This window comes from Equus asinus, chromosome 23 (genome assembly GCF_041296235.1).
Source record: "Equus asinus isolate D_3611 breed Donkey chromosome 23, EquAss-T2T_v2, whole genome shotgun sequence".
In the NCBI taxonomy this organism is placed as follows: domain Eukaryota; kingdom Metazoa; phylum Chordata; class Mammalia; order Perissodactyla; family Equidae; genus Equus; species Equus asinus.
The window spans coordinates 47,462,067-47,489,225 of NC_091812.1; the positions used below are offsets into that span (position 1 = coordinate 47,462,067).

The 27,159-nt window shown below is 39.9% G+C and overlaps 1 protein-coding gene across 16 annotated transcripts in view; it reads right to left on the reverse strand.

The window, feature by feature from the left end:
- Positions 1-27,159, reverse strand: part of FREM1 (FRAS1 related extracellular matrix 1) — a 144,818-nt gene that overhangs the window by 21,339 nt on the left and 96,320 nt on the right. For 10 of the 16 annotated variants that reach the window (XR_011497321.1, XR_011497322.1, XM_070495616.1 and 7 more), the window contains 5 exons: positions 25,630-25,894; positions 17,510-17,924; positions 12,008-12,209; positions 11,128-11,272; positions 1,936-2,065 (listed from right to left, as the gene is read on the reverse strand). Coding sequence is in view for 14 of the 16 variants with exons in the window: in XM_070495616.1 (XP_070351717.1) it covers positions 1,936-2,065; positions 11,128-11,272; positions 12,008-12,209; positions 17,510-17,924; positions 25,630-25,894 (1,157 nt within the window). In the remaining 2 variants the exon portion in view is untranslated. Of the gene's footprint in view, positions 1-1,935; positions 2,066-11,127; positions 11,273-12,007; positions 12,210-17,509; positions 17,978-21,263; positions 21,384-25,629; positions 25,895-27,159 lie in introns of those variants that run through there. The other 6 variants (XM_014843503.3, XM_044756812.2, XM_014843504.3 and 3 more) reach the window with 5 other exon arrangements.

Below are 27,159 nucleotides of genomic sequence, written 5' to 3' on the forward strand. Positions count from 1 at the left end.
AAAAGAAAAGAAAAGAAAAGAAAAGAAAAGAAAAAATCCACTCTAAAGAGACTATTGACTGATCCCCAGTCCCCCACCCCCACGGCTAAAAGCCAGAGGTGATTTAAGGGCTCTGAAATCAAGGCCTTAACTTCCCCTAGAAGGAGCCTAAATATATGGTAAGAATAGGTAAGAATTGGGTGGTCTGGGAAAGAGGTTGTTGAATGAGAACCCTGTGTAAGCACAGTAGGCAGTTGGTACCTAGCACATTTCTTTAAGACATCTAAGATGGTCAGGAAAGTGGGTTAGTATATTTCTTCACTTTCATACAAAGGAAGTGTATTTCTAATCAAAGGCCCTAACGTCTGTGGATGGGTCTGCAGTGGAGACATTTTGCTGAAGAAGGGTATTAGCTCCCAAGATCCCAGTTGCTCTTTGTCTACAATGCCAAGGCTCCTCCTGAACAGCCTTTCATTGTGAAAAGGAAGCCCATTGTACACCTGTATCCACCATATGCTGTAAGGTACATTTCTCCGCATGGTTCTTGCATGTGCAATTACCTAGTATTTACCACCACTGAGTTTACAGAATCTTATGGGTTTACAGAAAAGGAATGGTCTGAGGCAAGGTGGTTGGAGAAATCGGTCCGGCGAAGGTGCGTGATTCAAACCAGGGCAAGCCACAGAGGTAAAAGTACTCTCTTGTTCTTGCTCCCAGTCAAGCAGCCAATAAACTCTGGAATAAAGCAGCAAAGGGTACTGTGGGGAGAGTCGTCCCTGCAGGACTCAGGGCTGTTTGATGAAGGGCTGCACACTCAGCTGGCAGGTTCACAGTGTGCAGTCAGCTTAAGTAGAAAAAAGGTTCCATGTCACACCACGTATGTTCTTTCTCCCTGGCAAGGTGAATGGTAGTGTGGCCCAAAATTCCAGACTCGGGCATATGGTGCTTCCTATGGAGGAACAGATGATTACTGGAAAACCATCCAGGCAGATTCTTTCTTTTTCCATAAACAATCTGCCAGAAAATTATAGAGTGTATCAAGTTGTCTGATGTTTTAATAACAATAAAGCACCCACAGATCTGGGGAAAAGAGCCTATCCCTGCTCACTGGAAACATAAATACTGAGTCTGGAGATGTTGGAATTTAGGTGCACAAGGTTCTGAGGGTGATTTGAATTTATTATTGTAATTGAGACTTAACTGAGATGCTATTTTTCCAGAAGCTAACATCAGTGCCCTTTTCATTAGACTGAGGAGGAAAGTCTTTAAGGCTCGTTCGCCATCATTAGTATGTAAAAGCTTTCCATGCTCTTGTTCTCTTGAAGTGCTATTGTGATAGCAACGCCTAAGAAATTCCGTCAGTTCTGGAAGCCATAGGTTGTGCTCCATGGTCTATGTCAGTGGAAAGCAACAGCAAGTTGACTGATCCAAAAGTGGTTACCGAATATTCCTTATATTTCAGGAAGCCTGTATTGATATACGCCCTCCTAATTTTGCATGACTTGGGTGACTCTTAGGATAGGTGTGTCCCCTGATTTTCCTCATCCACTGAGACCACAGGAAGTGATCCTAGTGCATAGTAAGAGAAAGCCATTTGGGGACTGAAATTTGCTCTGGGTACCTCACAGAATGTCTTGCATACAACCTTTCTTTCCAAAGCAGAGTTTGGCCCAAATTCACTAGGTTGGATACAATTCCCTGTGCAATCAAATTTCAAGACTTAATGACCAGATTTAAGAACTAAAAACGGGTTAGAAATATCATATCTGGGAGCTAATGAAGCCGGATAAAGGATGGAGGGACCAGGAGATTTTGTTCTTGGACTCTCCAGAACAGTTGGCTATTCCTGCAGTTTGAAGTTTCCTTGGTTACTCTGATTTTTTCTAAGAAAATAATCAAAGGCACCAACCAGCAACCTAACTTTTAGCTTGACCATTTACATTTTAGAGATATTACCTTCACACTCACAAAGGCTGAGTCCATGGAATATCCCCTTCTGGTAATTTCCAAGGGCAACATGCCCATGTTCTCACAGATCTCATATTCAGTCTGTGACCATTCAACATGAGACCACTTCAGTTCCAGACTGTGCGTGAAAGGAAAAGAAAAGAGAAAATCATAAGAAATGCAGAGTAAATGCCCAGAGGGACTCTCTGCTGGGGAAGAGACTGAACCACTGGTTCACATCACGATGACAGAGGTGCTTCACTGACCAGTGCTAAAAATTCCTTACACTTGTTTGGTATGTTTTAGTTCACAAATAACTTCCACTAACATTATCTCGTTTGAGGCTTACAACAGTGCCATGAGGTATACAGGGCAAGTATTAGAATTCCATTTTGCAAATGCAGAAACTAAGGTTAAAAGACTGTTGGAGGTCCCACAGTTATTAATGACAAAAGAGTGACTCAAACTTGAATGTTTTGAAAGGAAAGGAACCAGTTGTGAGGTTCAAGGAGACATTCACTTTTGGAAAGGACATTGATGTGAAATCTTCTCTCTGATCCCTTGGCTTTCTTCAACAGTGCAACAAGAACTGTTCCAGACACAGATCTTCTCTGAACTTGGGTTCAGTTTAATATCAAGTTATCTTTGAGGATGTGCCTGGGAATTAAAATGCATAAGTGTTTCATAACCATTATCTATTCCTTCTTCTGGGCCTATAAAAGGGCTGTGCTAATATGTAGCTTGGATGCAGCTATGCAACTGAATAAACCTGATAAATACAGGGTGGTCTTTTTTTCCCATCATATATTTAGTGAGCCCAGTATTTGATGGAAACTGTCTTCTTTAATTCTCATAATATGGAGAGGAACTTTTTTCTTTTTTTAGAAAAGAAAATGAGCCTAAGAGAAGTTAAATAACTAATTCAAAGGCAGAAGCTGTGACAAAGCTAATAGATAGCAGAGACGAAATTCCCAGCATAAACCTGAAGTCAAATGTTCCGTTCCTCCTTGACCATTCTTCTTCCCAAGTAAAGTTCTTCATGACTTTTGTTGTTTGAGCTCAAGCAGAGGAATACAGTTTTATCTTTACTCTGAAATATTTCCCTTTTGAGGTGAAAAAACTTCAAACGTTTCATCTAAACATTTCTCTCCAAACATGTTCTAATCTTTTTTACCCCCATAACCTTCAGCAAGATAAAAGACACAAGCAATCTTCACTACAATCATTGAACATACTTCCATTGCTTTTGCTTTTCTCATTTCCCCTTCATTCTGCACTTACAAAACCCTCAGTGGTTGCCTTACTGTATTCCTAAACTTCCAACTGGATTCAGGCTTTTTCTTCTAGATTTTTACATTACTTTTTACAATTTTTTTTCCTTGAAGAACTAGAAATTCTGGGTGCCCCTGTGTGGAGCATGGAGTTCACAAATTTCACAGAGCTCTCCAGACTTTCCCAGGACCATTCATATTAGACGGTATGTTTATCCTCTAATAACCACTTTTTGTTCTTGCATCAATCACATGTCACAGTTACATTCTATAGATTAACTTCACTAGCAAAATAAACTCAATAGCACTGTTTCGTACTCTAAGGACCATGGGCCAGTGGGACAAGAGTAGTGTGGGAGCATGGAATTATTGCAGCAGTCCGTGAATCTATATGAACATAAATGTTTCTTCAATCAATAGACATGAAATTTATTGTTACAGGCATGCTGGGCTTCATAAAATTTTGACACGAAAACAAGATCCTTATGTTAAATAATATTGGGACCCTCATGGGTTTTTGATGCAACTGAATTGAAATCTGGCATGAAACAGATCAACAAATAAAGAAGTAAAAGACCATGCTTAAAGAATCACAAGATAACAAGCAACAAGGATATTATAAATGCCAATAGAAAATGCATGTTGTAAAGAATTCCTAAAGGATCCAGCTAAATGAGAAAGGAAAAAAAATCAGCAAGAATGATTGAAGGAAAAGACAGAAAGATGAAACAGGAAGGAAAGGAGAGTGGTGGGAATGAGTGAAATAGGTAAATATGGATGGATTTCAGCTAAGTCTCAGTAAGGTTCAATATCCAATCTTCTGAGAATCCATCCATTGCTAATGCTGACCATGACAAGCAAAAATCCATCACTGTCACTCTGCAGATCCAAGTGACCTCAAGGCCTAAGGCTAAATGCAATTTGATTTCTCATCTAGATCCATAAGGGGACCACACAGAGAGCTGTTCAGCTTCAAAGCATAAAGAGTCTCGGTGTTTGGGAAAGTGCGTGCATTTCCCTGATATACCATTTGAATGTCACGTAGTGCTTAGAGGTTAAGGTTGTCATTACACAATGTTCTATTTTATTTTCTTAAAACTATTTACTACAAAAAATAAAGATCTATTCAAATGCCATGAAATTTAAGGCAGGCTATATATTCTCCAGAAAAATATTCAAATCACAAAGCATTTCCATACCTACAGGATATATGCAACACATGTTTTGAATGTGTTTTTTGTTTTTTGCAGTGTTCTATTTGAGAAGATCTTTCTACACTGAGACTGTGGTTGCTTAAGTCCTTCACAAACAGCTGAAAGCAACATAAGCGATGTAGTCAATCCCTTGGGAACTCTCCCTGCAAGAAACCACACAGCTGTATGCTTGGCGTCATATAGATAACCACATGCAGGGGCCCATGAGAGAAATTTGGAAAGCTCTGGATGTGTAGGTGTCATGTAGACAAGGGTTGGTTCAAATCTTCACATCTTAGTGATCCCTCCCTTCTCCTAACATCATTGAGTCAGAAATGAAATTTACAGACACACTGCAAAACTCATGGCGATCATTTCAAGTCATTTAGCGGGAGGTGGGACCTCCTTCAGGGGTTTCTGAACCTTGACACTATTGACATTTGGGACCAGATAATTCTTTGCTGTGGGAGGCTGTCCTGTGCATTGTAAAGTGTTTAGCAGCACTTTTGGTTTCAACCTATCAGATACAATCATACCACTGCCCTCCAGTTACGACAATCAAAAACAGTTTTCAGACATTTCCAAATGTCCCTTGGGGGGAAACTCATCCTCAGTGGAGAAACACTTCCCTAAGCGGTTTTGGGGGAACTCGTGGCAATAGAAAATTTGATTTAATGTGCAAACTAAGTTTGGGGTTCCAACAACCACCGTTGTGAATGAAAGACGTAGGATGGAGCAGCGGCAATTAAACTGGATTAGAGGTCATCATGCTTCTGGTCCCACTGCCACTCACTAACTCGAAGTCAGGCACAAGAAAAGCTGTTTAAACACCCCATTTAAATTTGCAATCCATCCCCAAAGTCTAGCATCTGTGATCCCCCTTATCCTGACCAACTTTTTCATTTTCCAATGTATGTATCATGAATAATATACTGTTTCATTTACTTATATACTACATATGGCTTCAAGTAAGCAGGGGTCTTTGGTTCCCTGATGTATCCCCAAGTCCCTTGTAGAGAGACAAGGACATAGTAAGTGCTCAATGAATACTTGTTAAATGAGTGAATGAGTCTTATTTAGCCCACTGTTTCCCAAGCTAGTGGACCATGAAACTTTTTTTCTCCCCAGGCTTATTAACATCATATTTCATACAATTGGAAGAAATGCTAGGCTAGATGATCCTCATATGTTCTTTCTAGCCCTGACTTTCTAGCCCTGGATTCTTTGGCTATTACTAGACTTCATTAGAATAGAGAGAAAGATGGCATTGATAAAAGAGCATTCTACCATAAAGCATGACCTCTTAACACACATCTATTCTATTCCCTAAGCATGTGCATGGTTCCTAGCATTTGGCTACATCTAGAGACAGCTTTGATTGTCACAACTGGGAAGAGGGTGATACTGGTATCTAGTGGGTAGGGGCCAGGGATTCTGCTAAACATCCTGCAATGCACGGGACACCTACCCCACTCCACCCCACCCCCGACCCCCACCCCATGACAATTATCTGGCTCCAAATGTCAACAGTGTTGAGGTGGAGGCAAAAATATATACTTTCTGACATTTTATTTTGTGGCTACTTTATTCATTTATATAAACGAACAATGAACTGAAAGAAACATTGGGGATTAAAACTCTAGTTTTGGATTTGGGACATTAACTAGGTTAACAAAAGCACGTGACACAGGTCCTTGGCTGCTCTGTGCGTCAGTCCCCTCACTTCCCATTGCGTGAGAATGATGAGTCTGTACTTCAGAGAGTTAAATGGACCTTAATGAATAGTCTTTAAGTATTTTTGGCTTTTCAGTGAAAGTTTTTATAGAAGCTAAAATTGTGATTAAATTATTCTTATAACTAGATCGTCATTTATAATCAAGTAGCACATGACTTAAGGAAATTGAAATGTTAAAAATATTTTTCCAAGTATTCAGTTTAAGACCTATCAACTCAAAGGGAATGGCCTTAAGCTCCATAGTCTAATACTACAGACACCTGTGTTTTCGTTTTTGCCTTTCTCCTGTGATAATGGGGAAACAGTGTTTAGTTAGGAGGCAGCACAGAGAGTCCCCAAAACAAGTGCTTTGGAGTCAGACAAATCTTGCAACTACTTCTCGGTGTGCGATTATGGTCAGTTACTCAGTCTCTCTGGGCCTCAGTTTTCATTATCTTTAAAACGAGGAGAATTATATTCACATCAAATGATGAAAATTAAAATTTGTTAATAGCTATAAAGCGCCTGCACACAGTGGGTCCTTGATAAGTGCTATTTCCCTTCCCTTCCTCTGAGCTTCCTTAGATCTAGTCCGGAGATAAATATTTTTAACTTCTGGCTTGCAGGTAATGCAAAAGCTTTACCTAGCCAATAGTTTCAACCTCTTCCCCTACAAGGTGTTTCATAAAAGTTGCTCAAACGTTCCAAAGTTCGCTTGTCAGAAATTCGTTTCTTTTTTATTTCTTTTGTCTCTTCTCTTTTAAGGCTAAGAATGAATAATAGAATGGCTACAATGAGGGTAGCCAGAGGAAGGAGAAGAATCAGAGAGCTTGGAAGCATATGACAGCTGGAGAAGCTGCCGCTGAGTTACTAAGAACTGCAGTGGGGGTCAACTTTTCTTTTGAAGTTGACTTTTTTACACTGGGCACAAGAAACAGGTCAACATAGGAGATATGTTATGAAACTGCCCTGGTCAGAAGTTGGCTACATTCTGTGGTCTGCAAAGGTGTTTCTGATGAATGATGTGGGTCCTGTGTAACTTAGTTTGGGAGTTCTGGAGATCATCTTGCGATTCAAGCTGGACTGGAGAACAGACATGAGCTGATGAGTGAGTCATGCCAAGGCAGGGGCCCATCAGATGAGCACTCACTTTGAGGTCCGGTGGTCAGGGTTCACTTTTGGTTCTGCCACTCATTCTCTTAGTAACTTCTGGCCAATTACTGAAATGCTTTGAGCCTGATCTCCTTATCACCCTCAGAGGCTTGTATTTTGCAGATTAAATTAGACATTTGTTAAAAGCACCTAGCACAGTGCCTGAAATGTAGGCACTTAGCCAAATCTAAATCTTTATGCAAATTTCCATGGATTTCAGTGTTCTAAAATAGTTCCTATTCACAATAAAAAGTCTCCCAAATGTACTTCATGAACAACTTGTTCTGTGAGCTATTCTAGGGTGGGGTGGTGGTGGTTCTATAGTCTAATCAGGTTGTGATATACGACATCCTATATCCTCCTTTCAGAGATTCCCAATGCATACAAGCATCTCCACGGTTCCGGGATGCGATGCAGTTAAAGAGCATGCAAGCTAGCTAGCTAGCAATATAGCTTGATTAAATCAAGATTTCCTAACAGCTTTTCTAATGAAATATCTATTGACCCTTCAAGACTGATATTCTATAGAGATGCTGCCATAGCAAAAACTTACTAGCAATCAAGATTCTGGGACATTCCCACGGAACATGGGTTCTCGTTCTTTAAAATAGCCTCGGTTCTGCTCCAGATTGCACCCAACAGTCCCTTCAGCTTTATTACAGAAGGTTTTCACTCCTTCGGATATGTAGAATGTTAATACTATTATTAATATATTAGTCTATTAACTCTGTCTACGCCAAACAAGAACACAAAGTTACACAGCATTTAGCTTAATTATTAATAAGCACATTGATTGTCCACTTTGCAAATCATCACAGATTCAATTTCTAATTACAGATGGGCTTTAGCTGGCCCCCAAATGTTTCCAGAATACTTCTTCAAATAGTCAATCTTTGTACCCACATCAATGAGTGACAATAGTAATCACTACCACAAGTTACATTTGTCAAGGACTTTAAGTATACAAGATGCTTTTGTATATTTTTACCTCATTTGTTTCTCCAAACAAATCTTGGTCTTGCCCCCATTTGACAGATGACATAACTAAGGCTTCAATGATCACCTAGGTCAAGGGCAGAGCCGAAGCTCAAACCCTGTTCTTTGGCTCTAAATCCAGTGGTCTATTCTTTATCAGCTGTACCATAATTCTCAGTGTTTTTGATATGGGGTGCACCCTAATATTAAAACCTGTAATTTACATTTTGAAAAAACAACTAAAACTTGTGGTCCTTGAAGAGTAAGTACTTCTCCTTTCTTGCTGCCTGGGTGGTCAATGTCTGGAGAGAAAGAAGGGAGATAAGTCTGCTGCTGCTTTCGCTTTAGGCTAGTTTAGCACAGTTGTTAAGAGTAGGCAAGAAGTTCTTCAGTGCGGTAGGAAAACCGGGGACTCCAGAGCCGTCCTTCCTGGGCCTGAATCCTAGCTGCTTCACTATTCGCTGCAAGAGCCTGGAAAAGTCACTGCCTGTCTCCTTGTTTCAACTTCCTCATCTGTAAATTCTGGATTTGGACAGTACCTAACTCATTAAGTGATTGCAATGATTAAATAAAGAGCAATGAAATAGAGCAGAAAACAATTATATTGCACATGCTTGTGATTTATATTGTATATGCAACTAAGTTCTTGCCGCCTGTCTTGGGAAGACAACCCACTCTTCATAACATTATTTCTTACCAAAAAAATGTGCTTCTTGTTCCAAAAAAATCTACTTACAAATGAGGTCGGGGACAACTATACCATTTAAAAATTATAAAGATAAATGCTGAGTAATTTCTACCTCCCTCTGCCTACTCTAAAGAAAATAATGTATGTCAGAATCAAATCAAAATTATTTTTGGGGGCCAGCAGTGGCATAGTAGCTAAGTTCATGTACTCTGCTTCCGTGGCCCAGAGTTTGCAGGTTTGGATCCTGGGCGTGGGCCCACACACCACTTATCAAGCCATGCTGTGGCAGGCGTCCCACATGTAAAGCAGAGGAAAATGGGTATGGATGTTAGCTCAGGGCCAGTCTTCCTTGGCAAAAAAGAGGAGGATTGGCAGCAGATGTTAGCTCAGGGCTAATCTTCCTCAAGAAAAAAATTATTTTTGGACTAACCATTGGTAGGCATATTTTGCATCATTTTGTTCCATTGGTTCCGATCATTTCAAGCTGAATAAGATACACCTTCAGCACAGATACTTGAAAACTGATATCCAACAGAAGCTGGACACTATTTAAAACAGCCTCAATTAAGGTTATAAATTCTGTGATTCTCCGAAGAATTTGAGGATTATTTAAAAACATAAATCCTCTTCAAAAGCAACGTCCTTGGTAAGAACAAGGAATGAGAAGGGCATGTAAATGAAGCAAAATCAATCTGGTACCATCGCTGAGAAAAAAAATTCTCTATCGGCTAGGCTGTGTTGACATGTGGAGGACTAGCGGACAGCATTAGGCCAGGAGCAAGTCTGATCAATATTCTCATGTTTTTTAATTGAACTATTAAAAAGCAAGTAAAACCAACATGTTTTCGGAGCAGGATATTTTTTTTTAAATTTCTTGAGAATTGAACGATGTTTGTCTGAATTACAAGTTAATATATTTTCTATAGAGACTGTAATTCCGAAGAATCATTTCTCTTCAGCAAGAGGAGTTTAATGGATGGTGGTTATTCATTTTAGTTTTATAATCCCATGGTTATATTTTAACATCACAGGCCAGGTCTCCCTTGCTCACATCTACTTCCCAGCTTCTAGTACTCTGTACCTGGCATATAGCAGCCCCTCAATAAAAATCTGTGCCATACCTGGGCAGGTATTACACTTTATCAGGACAGTGGAGGTGGGGCCTCAGGAATGCATTTTGTTGAGAAAGACGCCAGTTTTTCTAACAATAACTACAGAGACCTCTGCTGGTGAGTCTTGGGACTACACTGGAGGATCGGAAAGAAAAAGCAAGAAGGAAGAGTGCAGAGGATTTCTCTGGTTTTCTTCCTTTGTCCATATTCTGTCATAAAAGGCTCATCAAGGGGCTGCACTCACTTATGGTGTGTAGTCTGACTAGGATATGGTGAATATGAAAACTAGGATAAATGAACAACTTTTCTTTGAGTTGACAGGGAAAGATATCAAATTTAAAAGAAAAGAAAAAACATAGCACGAGAACTGAACTATGTGAACCTTTCTGTGACCATCTGATAGCTGGTAAGTTATTCAAGGTCTACTTTCAAGAAAAGCCTAGATTAGGAACCCAGTGAGTGAAATTACTGTGGTCTGTTAATCTCGTTATTCTGAGGGTCATACACTTTATACAACTTCTAAGTGTCACTTAATACCTCCCCAAGTCTATTTTCCTCCTTACACTGTTTTCATCTCACCCATGATAGGTTTATTAACTTCTAAAGGCAGTCACAAGTAATCGTTTTGTTTCCTTTGTTTTTTGTAAGGGAAAGAGAAGATGTTTTGCTAACCCTTCTGACCCCCTCCTTCGTCCCGGCTCCAGAGATTTTCGAAGATGATGGTTTCTAACAGTCCTACAGTGACCTCTTGCTGCACGATTTGTACATGAGCCTGCAAGCTCAGGCCCGGATGCTACAAACTGTCAAAACAGAAACCTGTGTGTGTGTGGAAGCGTATGCATTGACATGCACAAAATGAATGGCCTAGCACGATACAACTTAACTTTTTCATGTTTCCATACTCTGTAAAGCTACTGGCTTTCACATTACCAAGCAGTAACAGAAAAATCCCTCTCCAAAATAAATTCCATGAGCTTCTGAAATGGTCTGTCATTTTATCCTCTTAGATTCTGTTTGAAAAAGAATATTTCACTTTCCTAATCAGATACATTCTGGACATCATATGCAAGACAATTGAACAAACATAATAATTTACATTTGAGGAGTGGCAGAGTTCCCGGTGGGGTCCATGATTTGAAATTCCATGACATCTGAATTTATTTCCAAAGATGGGTTTATGATGTAAAGAATGGTCTTACTGTTTAAGTCCTTTTGGCTAAATTTCTCTTGGATAAATTCACCTACAGAAAAGAAATAAATGAATTTCATGATTAACCAAACAAAATATTAAATAAGAGATGAAAAAATTACATGGCTATTTCATTTTAAACACAGCTTTAAAAACAGCCCAAGTGTATTTTTTAAAGAAATTAACATTATTGCAACTATCTTAAAACTCGAATTCAATGAACTTAAATTAGGCTTTAAAATTACTTTGTCTCAGAAGTATTGTGTTTTAAAGAAAATATAAAAATAGAGGAAGAAAGAATAGGAAGATACAGTAATAAAATCGATAATTCTGTGCCATCCTGTTTAGTGATATATTTTTATCACTGTCTTTGTAAAGCAGAAATAATACACAATCCAGAAAAACTAATATACCAAAAAATAAAACCAGAATTTTTAAAAATGAACTGACATCATTTAGAATTCACGATAGAAAAAAATGAGTCACAAATATGAATCTGGTTCTGACATGTGTGTTCCACTGAATATATTACAATCTGGCTGTTGAAAAGAAGTTGTAAACAATAAACATCTGTGTATCAGTATTTGGTTCTCCCACTCAAGATGAATTTAGGAAAGCTCATCTTCAAACCCTCTTTAGCACCGATATTGATTTATAAACGGCATCTACCAGTAAGCCCTGGGGAGTGTTTACCAAATGGGCCTGCACTTAATTAAATTACTCTCTAGCATTGCCAGCCACTGGATATTTTAAAATGAGCAATTACAAGGATTAAGGAAGGCAGTACCTGTTGTTGTGTTCTCCAGATGTCCATGTTGGGGGCCTCGTAAAATCTTAAAGATGATCTGATTGTCCTCGGTGTCAGGATCCGATGCCTTCAACACGTGGGAAGTGATGTAAATCCCATAACAGCCGTTTTTCAGGAGCCCCACTTGAGAAGGGGAATGCAAGTGTGTGATGTGCGGGGCTGTTTTGTCCAACTGGTCCACCTGGATCATTGATAATTACATACAATGTCACACAAAGCCTTCTCATCCCCATGTGACCAAGGGTCTTAATGGTTGGACAATGACAAATGCTCCCAAATTTCAGCTTCCTTATCTTCCTCATTTGTTAATTTCTGCTAAAGACTGTCTTGTTAAGAATAACCTCAGCAAATATCACAGTGCCTGGAACAGAGGCCAACTTTCCATTGTAACTTTGACCCAGCTTTATTTAGGAGTCCATTGTCTGACTCTTCATTAGGACATAGCTCCTTGAGGGCTGACACCATGTCTTTTTCCCCATCTATTCCCTGCACCTGGCACAGTGCCTGCACCAGAAGAAGCTCAAGGAATATTTGTTGAATTAATATATTAAAACTGACCCAAGAATTGTATTGCAAACTTAAGGTTAGCTCCACAGAAGGATTTCCCCGTCTTTCCAGTGTTCGTTGACTTACAGAAACAGACTTGTAAGAGTTTTTAAATACATAGAACATTTTCTCGGCATGTCTTTGTTCAAATGGCAAAAATGTTGAATAAAAACAAAAATACTTCAGTAAGAAAAAAGTGAAAAGTGATTATACAGACATGTGTGTATTTGTTTCATTGAGGATGAGAACTGGTAACCAACCAGGTGGACTGTGATGATGGCAAGTCGTCAATTTCTCATGAGTGACAGGAGGAGCCCAGGTTCAGCTACCAAGGGCTTCATTCAGGTCCATCTTGCAAACGACTGTTATAGGGTAGGGATGGAGCAGGTCTGGATGAATAGCACAATTCACCACTTACATTAAAAACAGGTACAAGAACACCGCCTTCATTCCTCTCACTCCTAAGACTTCATTCTTAACTTCATTTACCCAAAAAGGATACTACTGTAAATCTTAGTTCACCCTAGCAAAGAATTAGTGTCAATGATAAGACCATATGTATTTTTTGTATATGATGATATAATAAACTACTATGCACCTATTAAAAAGAATAAGACGTAGGATGAACCAATAATGAAAAATATCCACAACTTAGTGTTAACTGGTTAAAAAAAAAAGAAAGAAACAGCAAGTTGCATAAGAGGAGATGACTATACTGCCATTTTTGTTAAAAAAAAATACATATACATGTTCATACAGACAAAATTCTGGAAGTATTTGCACAAAGCTGTTCATTTCTCTTGGGGTGGGGGAAAATTACCACTCCTCCCTTGTGTATTTCTTTCTTTTGCTTTTTTTACAAAGATTGGCATCTGAGCTGACATCTGTTGCCAATCTTCCTTTTCTTTTTCCCCCCCAAAGTTCCCCAGTACACAGCTGCATATTCTAGTTGTAGGTCCTTCTGGCTCTGCTATGTGGGACACCACGTCAGCACGGCCTGACAAGTGGTGCTAGGTCAACGCCCAGGATCTGAACCAGTGAAAACCTGGGCCGCTGAAGTGGAACACACGAACTTAACCACTCAGCCACAGGGCCAGCCCTTGTGTATTTCTACATGGAATTCTGCAACAACCAAATACTTTTTTCCTCTCAAGTTGGCAAAGTTCTTTTTTATTAACAAAAATAATCATAAATCATGTTGGCTAATGTTTGGAGAAGCAGACATTTTTATATTTTGCTGCTAGGAGTGCAAATTAGTGAGAATTTTCTGGAGCAGAAATTGGCATATACATATATTAAAAACATGCGTATACTTTGATCCAAAACGTTCACTGGAGTATATCCTATAGAAATAATTAGATGTGCAGATAAACATATATATATGCATGTTCACTAAAATATAATTTATAGTAGCAATTAACAAAAAATTCCATAAAACAGAGAAGTCCAAGAAGGGATTTATAAACCGTCTCTACCTGAGACTGAGAACAATGAAGCCTTTAAAAGTTAGGTTTACAAGGAAGATCTAAAGACCGGAGGAAACTTCCATAACATAATGAAGAGTGGAGACAGGCAATCTACATGATAGTACATACAATATCATCCCAGTTTGTTATTGCACAGAATAAAAGAATGGAAGGAAGCCACCAATGACAACCATGGCCAGCCACGGTGGCCAGTAGGAGGGATGGTGAATGGCAGGAGAGGAAAGATAAAAATACTCCAAGCCATGTAAGAAATCCTCAAAGTTGATCAATAGATGAGTGTAGCTGGATTTTTTTTACGTTGTATTTTCCCTAAAAACAAAAGTGTTACAAAAGGAACAAATGCTTGTTGTGATCATTTGTTTTAAAAAAAACGTTAATATTTAAACTCTGGTTATGTGGTCCCCTCTGTGTCATGGGTCACACTTGTGCTAAAATGTCTCCTAGTCTTGCTAAACTTCCAGCTTCTTCAAAAGCAGTTCTTCTGACTCAGTATACTGGAAGCATTTTAAAATATTGGAGTACAAAATTTTTTTAAAAAAGGAAGGCTATATCCTTTGGATAACTTGTGTTGGATTTATTGAAAATCATCTCAGACACACCTAAAACACAGAAAGCTGTGATGCTGGTCCTTTCTGCCTCACTTCCAGCCCCGTCCCCTTTTAAGGAAGATTACAGGAATCATTGCAGCAAGATTGCAGTATGTTGGTCAGACAGACATAATTTCCTACGAAATGAATGTTGAATTAGTGCCTGCTGGTATCAGTGGCAGGCACCTGTGTTTTAGCTTGTTCAGTCTAGTATCTTTGCCCTTCGTTACCCAGATCGAGACGAGAAGAGCAGTGCACCCATGCTTGGGAGACTTACTTGGAGCAATCCATCACTCAGTGGTGGTCCACACCATATTGTCTTGCCAGAAAAAGCTCCTGTAGGCAAGAGACTAAAGGGCTCATCTTTCCTGCACGGCTGGCAGGGGTTAGTCACTTCCTAAACTGCTTGACCTCTCTGCTCAGAGAGACCAGGGAATTTGGGGGAGAAAGTTTAAGGCTTTCTTTGTCAGGTTTTTACACACAATGATTTTTTTTGGGGGGGGGGCAAGGAAAGCCTTGTGAACCTTTACACCTGTAATCAACATTTTCCTATCAGTAAATTCTACAACTTCCAAGGGATAACTCTCATACTACAACCAAGCTCTTTAAGTTGAAGATTGGTGTTGAGACAGACCTGATTTAAGTTCTGATACTTTCTCTAAACTCTACCCTCTTTCCCCTCTCTGCGCGGAAGTGTGGGAAGGAACTCTTATGCCTGTGCTTAGAATTGATAACTCCTACAAATTTGCAAGGAAAATGACCCAGAAAATCACCCCTGGTTGGACAGTACAATGACATTTCTCTACCTAGTATGGGGAGTCAGGAGTCAAGAAAAAAATTAGTAGACTGAAGAGTGGGATGGGGCTAATAACAATTAAAACATATAATAACAAAATGAAAACACAATAATGTTTACTATGTACAAAGTACTTCTTTCATACTGTGCCAATGACATCAACACCTTCTCTCTACTCCCAGTGCATCATAATTTCATTACATTTTCTGGACCTCCCTAGTGTCAAAGATTCATCCGGGACCCACTCTACGTATCATGACTCCCCACTTTTCTACTCAGATCCTACCTTAGAAAGAGACTGTAATGGTTAATTTTACATGTCAACTTAGCAGGGTTGCGATGCCCAGTTGTTTGGTCAAACATCAGGCCAGATGTTGCCATGAAGACATTTTTAAGATGTGATTAACATTTAAGTCAGTAGACATTGAGTAAAGCAGATTCTCCTCCATAACGTGGGTGGGCCTTATCTAGTCAGTTGAAGGCCTTAAGAGAAAAGACAGGTTCCTCGAAGAGGAAGGAATTTTGCCTCCAGACTGTTATTGGACTCAAGACTGTAACATCAACTCCTGCTGGAATTTATAACCTGCCGGCCTTCCCTGCAGACTTTGGACATGTCAGATCCCACAATTGTGTGAGCCAATTCCTAAACAATAAACCCGCCCCCCTCTCTGTGTATATATACACACACACATATATATGTGTACACACATACACACACACACACACACATATATATATATATACACACATGTGCCGCATAACCAGGTTTCAGTCAGTAATGGACCGCATATACAGTGATGGTCCCATCAAATTAGTACCCTACAGCCTAGGTGTGTAGTAGGCTGTACCATCTAGGTTTGTGTAAGTACACTTCACGATGTTTACACACTGACAAAATCACCCAATGACACATTCTCAGAACATATCCTCGTCGCTAAGTGACGCATGACTGTATACACATATTTAAATAAGTCCTATTGGTTCTGTCTCTCTGGAGAACCCTGACTGATACAGAGACTAAACAGCAAGGGAAAATTATGATTATTTTACATAATCAGAACATATCTTGAAATAAGAGACAGATTTATATCTTTTCTGCGTTTGGGGGAAGCATGTAGAACAGGGTGAATTATTTCCAAGGAGAGTGGATTCAAGGCTTTGAGAGCCAGAACATACTTGATGTGTTTTGACTAAAAAAAGAAAAACACATTTTGCCCTCCAAGAATCATCGTAATAGTCAACACAAATGTGGCAGTGTGGTGCCATAGAAAGGACACAGAATTTGGGATCGGAAAGATGTGAGGTCTTTACATGTGCTTGAAAAAATTATTGAACTTCTGAGCTTCTGAACATCTATAAAATGGAGATCATAAAACCTACCTCATAGGATTTTCATCAGAATTAAATGAGATTTATGTAAAGTGGGTCTGAACTACAGTTAACACTCTAAAAATTGTAGCTGCTACAATTATTTTCCTCATCATTATTACATGTACAATATTGATGCTGCCTTGTAAGTATTCATACATTTAATTGAAAATTATTAAAATGCCAGTAGATGACATGGACCAATAAGCATCATCATAATAGCAATAGAGTTAGATAGTATAATAGAGTATAGTTAGATATTTTATTGTAGTTATAAGATATTGAATAACTAATATGCCAGTGTCTTGAGTACCGAAGATTATTTAATTCTCACTGCAGTGCTATAAGGTATGTTTTCCAAAGAAAGAAAACTAGAATCAGAGGAGTTAAAGAACTCTTCCAAGGTCACACAGCTAATAGATGGCAAAGTAGAAATGGCCCAGGTGTGCCTGACACCCAAGTCCCTGGTTTTGTTCCCTTCTGTACTACCACTGACTCCTACGGTCAGTCATTAGCCCATATGCAGGGACCACATCTGTTTTGTTCATATCAATATGCCTGGCGCCTTGCTTCGTGCCTGGCATGCTGTAGACATAGCATACCTATTTGAATGAAAGAGGGAGGGAAATAAGGAGATAGTTCTCCTTGTCGTTTTCTGCACATGCCTGGCAATGAACTGTGTATTTGTCATACTTGCCTGGATAGTGAATGAAACAGGTTCTTGCCACACTCTCCCATCCACCATGAAGCCTTGGTTTGTCCCATCTGTGGCCACAAACGTAAAGCGGTCAATCTGAGAGTCCCCTCCCAAGTGCCTGTAGGCCACATTCCCGCTGTCCACATCCTGCTGAGTGAAATTGTGTTGAAGCAGCACTGTCCCCCATAGGTAGAGCTGGCCATGTTGTGGGAGCTGGGCCAAAAGGAAGGTGAGGTTCTGCGCTGGAGTGTCAGGGTCAGTCAGCTGAAGGAGGTGAGGGGAAAGAAGACCTGTGGCCCCTTCGGCCAGTCTCAACCCCTTGTTCCTGGTCACCACGGGTAAGGCTCTGTCCACAGTCTCCAGTGTGATCTCAAACACCCCGGGCTTGGTCTGCAGCCCATTGCTGACCGTGAATCTGGCAAAGAGAGGCAAGGCAGCCTTCAGCATGGATTCTTGTGTCACCATCTACTGAAATGAAATGATAACAAGACACACCTTTACTAAAGGACATGTCGTGTTGAGACTCAAATGAAAACTCAAGGGTAGATCTTTCAGGAGAACGCAATTCTATCTGTGAAACAAGTCACTAGGTAATACACAAATTGACCAGTAAACACCCAAAAGTGCTCTCTCAACCACATTGATGGTAGACTCATGTGATGGAGCAGGCGAATTCTGCCAGTGGTATTTATCAGGCTTGTCAGTGCTTAGTATAGTTCCTTGCCCTAAATTGGAATTTCACATCCAATTAGACCCATGACATGAGTTTGAAGACTATACTTAATTTAGATATATTTATAATTTTGCAATTGTATTTTTTTGGTGGGCATTTAATAAGCTAAACATTGAAGACTGATCATTGGGGGCCAAACCAAGGGCTCAGTTTGGTCAATTCACTCTATTTATGTATTTCATGATAAATTTCCTAAGACCAGATCACAATACTGAGCCTTGTAGTAGTCCATAACATATCTCCTTTTCTGGGCCTCATTTTCACTCTTCTGTAAAGCGAAAGATGGACCAGATGGTCGCCAAGAACCATCCGACTCTAAAATATCATGTGATGCTCTAATCCCTTACATTTTCCTTATGCTTCTATATTGCCCCTTACAAGATATGTAGGAGTTACACTAGACATGGATTACTTCCCTGCCTTAAAGAAAATTAGAGCAAAAAGGGTCAGAAACATGGCGGGAGATCATATAGCAGGTAGGAGACACAGCTGGACTAGAACCCAGATCTTTTGACCCCACACATCCTGCTCTTGTAGTTTTTTAAAATAAATGCTGGTTTAGCAATCCACCAACAAAGAGTTGTGGTGCCTGGGCACCACTGCAGAACTGTAAAGAGAAAACTGAAATGATGCAAATTCAAGGTAAGCAGAATCTCTCACAATCATGGGTTTGTGCTACCGTAATTGCTTCTGATTATATTGATCACTGAATCACATTCCACCCACCACTGCCAATCTCCAAATAAAACCAGTTTAGGGGCAGGCCCGGTGGTGGAGCAGTTAAGTTTGCATGTTCCACTTTGGCAGCCCGGGGTTCACCGGTTCGGATCCCGGGTGCAGACATGGTACCCCTTGGCAAGCCATGCTGTGGTAGGCGTCCCACATATAAAGTAGAGGAAGATGGTCATGGATGTTAGCTCAGGGCCAGTCTTCCTCAGCAAAAAGAGGAGGATTAGCAGCAGACGTTAGCTCAGGGCTAATCATCCTCAAAAAAAAAATAATAATAGTTTAAATGACTTTTAGAACATTTCAATGTGTAATTTTTATTCCAAAGAGAATTGAGAGTATAATGAGATTAAGCAAACAAAATGCACTATTAAAATTCTAAAAGTTAGTAAATCACTACCATCAAATGAAATTGACAAATTCACTGTAGATCAAAGAAATGTACATCACAATTATCATGGCGTTATGTCTATTAGTTTTTCCCCATGTATGGCAGTAGCTTGAAATATTCATGGAGAAGAGATATACTCTTATATTCCACGGATGTAAAAATCTCTAAAAATGTTTTAGTGGAATATAGCATTAAATTATACAAGAATTTCCTTCTAGGCTCTTTTTTTTTAAGTAGAGAAGATATGGCGTTTATATTTATTTTACTAATCTGACAATTTGACTAACTAGTTCTTTATCCTTTGTAAAATACATCTTATCCTTCAGAGTTTGAAGGTTGATACTTTGCTTTTGAACATAAACCTGACACCAGGTTGTGTGAGTACGAGATGATCAGCCAGCCTGAGGCAAAGGACTCTGGGAAAAGAGCAGCCAGACCAAAGTAAAGGGAGGTGAGTTTGGCTAAGTACAGATTTTGCTTTGAAGGCTAAGGTATAATTTCTGAGCTTTCTAAGTATCTAATTGATAAGACTGCCTACAAGGAAAATATGATGTGATGCATAGTAAAAGGAATCTATGTTCAAAAAGTTAAAAGTACTAAAGTGAAATATTACAAATAAAACAAATTTTTGACATTTCACATACCTCAACTTGTAAAGAATATAACCTGGTTATTTTCTGCAGCATTATTTTTACAGTTTGAATAAGGACATTGAATTAACTTTAGAATTGTAGATTGAGCAACATTACATAGTTTCCTTAAAACAAAACAGTTTTCATTTTGTAAAGCTGAACTTTTGCTATTTTCTAAGCAATAGGGCAATTTCACTGTTGGCTCTTGCAGTCTTTGCAAAATTAGTCATTTTTTTTTTTTAAAAAAAGAAGCATACCCGGAAATATATCTGTACGTTCTTCCAACTTTTTATTTACTAGTCACCTTGACAATTTCAAAGGTCAAGTGATATGCATTTGTAGGTGCAAAAATCATGGTCTATTTCTCAGGGAAAGCTTTGCCTGGAATTGTGCCTTTATTCCATTGTTTTCCTGTTCCTTTTCATGTTTCCTTTCTGGTGCCTATCATCAGACCCATGATATAACAAGGGGAAGGTGAGGTGTTCCCTCACTGCATCCAATTTCTCCATTTTTTACTTAATCCCTCCAGATACACATTTCATGAGTTCCATTTTACCCTCTTTCACAAATAAAGTGGCTCTCTACTCCCTGCCAGATCACTAAACCAAAATGTGCTCTCGTGGAGAGTTTTAAATTGACCATTTATAGTTTAGCACAAATTTAAGCCAAAGGACAAATATTTTAGTATTAGCATTAATTGTGGAATTAAAGACATCATGCCCCGTTAAAAGCATGTCAAATATGAGCAGAGAAGGAAGGGGAAAGAAGGGCAGCGATGGGGATCAGGAACAAGGAGGTTCAGTGGGAGCTCCAGTGACGGTCAGGGGCTCAACCAGAGGCGGCCATCTTGTGTATCTGATTCCCACTTTCCCCTCTGGAGACTGAATTCTGAAAATGTCTGACCAGGTCCTCAAAGCTCAGTCTCAGGATGGCCGCATTTATATGCATGTGTGACCTGTGTGAGGACGCTGAAGTTGTCTCATGATCCAGGCTGTCCTTCTCAAACCCCTCCCTGCCTGATGATGGGGATCTGACCACGTTGGAAATCGGCAGCCTGCCATCAGACAGATGGGAATGAGGGCGAGCAGGCCAGGGACTATATAAGAGGAAGAAATATGTTTACTGAGGCCACTGTTCCCAGCTGGGACACCGAAGCAGCTGTCTGCACTGACCAAAAGCTAATAAGCCAGTGGCGAAAAGGATGCAATTTTTAAACATGACTGGATCAAACACATCATTCCACTTTCACAGGTAACCATGCAAACTACTCACAGGCAGAGAAACATTATCAGAGAGAGAGAGACAGGGTGAATGGTCATGGTTGGCTTCCCAGTCAAAATAAGCCTAGCAGAACAAGTGCACCAAGGTCAGTGCTGTTCACGTCCGCAAAGGTTGACCAGATGATCTTACAAATGCTCCCCCTCCCCCACAAAGCAACCCTCCAAATAGATTCTCCAGTTTTAAAATGACAGTGCCATTGCTATGATGGTATCCATTCCAAGGTTAAGGAGCTGGTGGTATCGCAGTAGCAGCTCCTTCTGTGGGTCCATTTTGGTTAATTTCACTTCTTATGCCCCCCTGAGAAGAGACACAGCCAAGATGACCACTGTTCTCATGAAATTTGGGGAATGACTCTCAGATTCGTCTGGGGTGCCTGCCTGGTCTGATTTCACCATTACACGGTGCTTTCAAGCTTTCTGCATTTCCTGGCAATAGAGTTGGCTGAAGAATCTGCCATCTGTCATGGCATTTAAAAGATAAAAATGGAATCATAAATAGAGCCAGTTCCTCAAAAAAAAAAAAAAGTCCAGCCGGCATGTCAAAATGGAGGACATTAGCATGTTCTTTTAGTACCCGGCTGCCAGCAGCTGAAGTCAGCTTGCTAATCACTTGGTGTCATCTGTCCTAGAATGCACTGCCAAATCTTTCTTCCAGGCCAGCAGCACCAAACAATGCAGGAGAAATTTATGATTCGCAAAATATTTTTGCAGAAGGTAAAATCTGACCATTAAACTCCCCCGCTTAATTAATGCTGCCATATCCTACATTAAAACGAGAAGGGGGAAAATCCTCTGCCACAGAATTTATCTCCTCCACCCAGCCAAATTCCTTGCCAGATTTAACAGCAAGCGACATAAATTTAGGTGATTAGATTGGTTGCATATATTTAATTTTTAAAAAGCACCATGATCACACTTTCATTAAAACAGGCTTTCAGCTTTGGTTTAGTGCCACTTGACAAACAACGCAGCAGTCCATGATTGGGTTAGCGAAACGACAAGATTAAAACTAGGGTCTTGGGTAGATGCTAGGCTCTTCCATCATCAATATGTAAAACTGCTGGCCGAACAGCAGAATGACACATTGAGGAGGTTCCTTCGCACAAGTGCATCTTCTCCGCAAATTTTTGGTACGATGAGGTATGATGGAAAGAACTCTCCCAAATGAGATCTCAGCCTAAATTCAGCTCTGATTCAGTTATGTCGGTTTAGGCAACTGTCTTTGCTTCTTGGAACCTCGGTTTTCTCGTGCACAAAATGGGAACAAACCATCTCTCTCAAGGTGGTGGTGTAAGGCTGAAAGGAAATGATTCACAAGAAAAGGGTCTAGTACACTGTCTGATGCATTGCAGGTGTTCAAGCAATATCAACTTTTTTACACGTAAGTGAAGGGATGGGACTAAATCAATACTTTCCAACCTGTGGTGTTTGTTTATTTTCCGCATCGACCTATTTTCTAATCTTGAGTCATTCAAACACCACCTTCCTAATTTCTGCCAAATTCTTGACCCACCTGTACTCTTATTACTTATTAAGTTGCTTTAGAGCAACCCACTCTTTGTTTTACCTAAATAAATGTCTCTAAAAGGAAACTTTCTAACTACTAAAATCTGAAATTTTTAACTACCAAAAACTTCATCACCATAAATACTGCAAAAATAAATACAAGAAAATGATGTTTTTCTTTCTAGCTAGATATTGTTGCCCAATGGCCTGGAACCTGAGGTCTGCACTCTCTTTGTTAAAAAGGGAGAACAGTTAATACTGAAGAGCTGTGGAGGACATATTGCGCCAGTCTGGGACTTCCTTGTTGAAACAATCAGAAGGATGGAGAGCACTAAGAGGGAGCAGTTTCTCAGTCCTGACTCCCTGTCGTTTATTGCCTTCTTCCCCCATCAGCCCATATTGCATCTTTGTATCACTGGTGGTACAAATCACTCACTTCAGAAAGTACAGCCACAGGCTTTGTGCTGAAAGAAAACCTTGCCCAGAAGCCCAGTGTGTAAAACAAACTCTCAAAAAATAAAATGCAACAAAGCTCTATCAGTAAATTGGAGTGAGGGCCCCATCTTCTGTCTCTGAGAGGCCCCGAGAGGGCTTCCGTAAATCCTCAAGGCTCCTCAGAACACACTTGGAACAACGGCCTGGACCAGGCCAGCAACTGCTAGTCCTGACTGCATCAGAATCACCTGGAGAGATTTTAAAACTACAGAACCTGGGCCTGAGACTGGACTTACCAAAGTTGCCTCTCTGGTGCGAGGTCCAAGAATTTATATTTTTATAAATCTCCCAGGGAACTCTCTTGAGGATCTAGAAATTTGGAAATTTCTAGGATGAATGATTTCTAAAATGCCTCTAGCATGACCCTATATGGATGTGAATTAGGAAACTTCTATAGTATCACCAATTCTCATATACAGAGATGCTGCTTTCTATTCGCAGCTCATCACTACCATCTGATTGATACCTAACCTTCATTTCTGAACGTCTTTACATGCTCATTCATTGGCTTCTCCAGCAGAGTCACTGGTTTCTCCAATACAGTCATTAGTGTCTTCAGCAGACTCTCCTGCGGGTGTTGACTGGGGGAAGTGGGAATGGACAAGAGGAAGAAAGTCTAGAAATGGGTACAAAATTAAAGCCCCAGAATCTCATATACATGCATTAAACCAAGAAGCACCCAGCCTCTGTTAGTGAACAGGGAAAGGAGAACAATCATTGCTCTTGTTTGTAATTTCTTTCCTCCTTCAAGATTACGCGTGGTATTGTAAAGATCAGAGGGAAAAGGGGGGCCAAAGAAGGAATATAATAAGTAATGATAACAACAACAGTAACTCTATAGTAGTAGTAATAATTGCAGCTAGTACTTATTTCATTCTTCCTATGTGCCACATAATGTTTTAAGTATTTTACATGCACAAGCTCCTTTGAACCTCCCAACACCCCTGTAAGGCAGGTACTATGAGCATCATTCCTTTTCACAGAACAGGAAACAGGATCACAAGAGGATGTGTGACAAGACGAAGGCCACAGTGTAGTGAGAAATGGAGGCAGTAATTGACCCAAGCCTGTGCCCCACCAACTACACTATTCCACTTCTGGAGCAAAAGAACCAGGGTGAGAAGGAATCCCCTCATCTCATGTTTTAGTCAAAGCCTAGTAACACTTATGCACTGAATCGGTTATTAAGATATTGATCACCCAAATGATTAGCTGTTTGTTAAGGACACTTGTCAAGAAAAAAGGAAGACATTAGTTCAAACTTCCCTGGATGTTTTTTTTGGTTTAAAAGTTGAACTATCCAAATCATCACTCTAAATACTAAAAAAGCAAGCAAAATCATCTTTACTAATATTTAAGCAGTGCTTATCATAACAGGCATATTGAATTTAGATAAATAAAATGTATGATCGAGAGTGGCATTTGAACACAGCTGTATCAGTACACTTGATAGTGTACGGGCACCACTGAATAATATGGGAATATGCTACATTTCCGTTATTTTATAGCGCTCTTTTGAAGGTTGTATTCTGGTAAAAACTATCCAGAAGGCCTGCTTGGATGGCCGATAAACCCATGCTCTCAGGGCCTCCTCCTTAATTTGTAAAACTCAGAGTCGGGTATGTACCACCGTTCCCTGAAGGCTAGTCCGAGATTTGTTGGTTCCCATCCCAGCCCCAGGGATCTGTGTCCTCTTAAGGACCTTGCATTCAGCCAGCTTTGAGAACTGCTAGACGATAGATTCTCCAGAGTTTCTCTTGCTTTATGTGACTGGAGACAGATTTCAGTATTTTAAATCACCGTCGACTTTCATTAATGTTGAATCTTTGCCTTTTCACCAGATTGTTATTCATTCTAATGATTTATTTGATACAGAATCTTTGAACAGGTGCACAGCCCCAATTATAACATTGTTTCTAAGGGGAAATATGATCCACTTTATGACAGCATGATTTATGATATAGTTACCGGAACACATTGTGTCAAAAGGCAGTGTCTGCTTATGCCAAATGTTTACTAATAAATACCTTTTCCGCAGATAGAAAAACATACTCAGAAAAAGAGGTAAATTACTTTTCCATGTCTCTCCCGAGCTGGGATCCTTAGGTCTTCCCACTTCTCCTCATGGAACAGCTTGCATTTAGATCTGCTTATGTGTTTATTTTAAAACAGCAAGCCCTAATTTCTTGCCTTGCCGCTGTCATTTTAATCGTGAACCCTCACCTTTCATACATCTAGGCAGTAGAAGAACAACGTAGCTACACCACAGCTGGAAAAGGACTCATTTTTTCCCCTTCTTTTGTCCTTCCAAGCATTAATCATGGGAAGGGCTTCTGAAAAATTTCCTTGGGGCTCACCTGAATGTGTCGCTGGAGACAGCTGCCTTGCTGTTGTGGACATAGCAGACTGTCCGTCCTGCTATGTCCATTTGGCTGAAGCTCGTAATGGGGACTCCGGGATGGCGGGCGTATTCGACCCGGCCATGTCGCGGTGGGGAGGTAATGACATACAGCAGTTCCTCAGGCTTGTCCGCTCCGTCCACAGCAAGGAGAGTGGCACTCGTCAACCAACCTCTGTCACCTTTAGACACCACAAGTGGTCTTGCAAGGATGACAATATCACCTACGTGGCAGAAGAGGTTGTCGTCAAGAATCACATTAAAAAAAATAAAATGTCCAAAGTAAAGGTAAAAACCAAAAGCCAAACTGTGCAGAAATCAAAACTAATATGACTGAGAAAGGTTTATAGAACTATGATTAAAAAAAGAATTAGACAAAAGACATGAGCAGATATTACACAGAAGGGGAAACATGTAGGGCCAATAAAGATACAAAAAGATGCTCAACTTATTAATAATCACGGAGATACAAATCAGGACCACAATAAGTTGCCATCTCACAGCCCTTTGGCAAAAATGTAGAAGTCTGATGATACTACATGTGGAAGAGAATGTAGATCAGGATGCTCTTGCATGGGATTCTGGTAGGAGGATAAATTGGTACACGATTTGGCATGATTTTGTAAAGAGCTGAGTATTCACATATGCCTGGACCCAGTGGTTCCGCTCCAGCTGTGTACTGGGGAGAAACACGTACCCTTGCACCCAGGAGAGATGTGCCAGAATGGTCTTCGCAGCACTGTTTGTAATTGAAAACACTGGCGACAACCCAAATGCCTTTCCAGAAAGTGAATGTATAAACAAACCATGCTCTATTCATACAACCAAACTTTGTACAGTAGCAAAATGAATGAACAACAGCTCCACACAACAGCACAGATGTAGCTTCTTACCATTTGTAAGTCCCAGAAAACTATAAACAAAAGTCGGAAAATTAACTCAAAATTCATTCGTTTGGTCATTCCGTCTGGAGGATGGGAAGGGCGTGCAAGTAGATGTTTGTTATTGTTAATATTCCAGTCCTTGAAGCGCATGGGGGTTGCACAGGTGTTTATTATGTATTTTAAAAAGAATGCTTTGGATGAGCCAAGTGGAAATGGGTCACACATGGACTAATGATGCAGTGTTTCACAAACTAAGGATTATAATTCACTTTTGCTCACCTGAGACTCATAAAAAAATTGATCATAACTAAAATATAAAGCTTATACTTTGTGCCAGGCACAGGGCTATGAGCTCTCACATCTTCACATCCACGCTATGAGGTGGGGTATCATGATATCTCCCAATTATAAATGAGGAAGCTAAGGTGTAGAGATGTTAACCAGCTTGTTAATGATTATATGGTTAATAAAAGCTGGAGCTGGCAATTGTACTCAGCCCATCTGACTCAAGAGCACAAACTCAAACACCATATTATTTGGCATCCTCTCTTTAATATATAGAGAGTTCTTATAAATCAACATGAAAAGGGTGAATATCCAAAAGA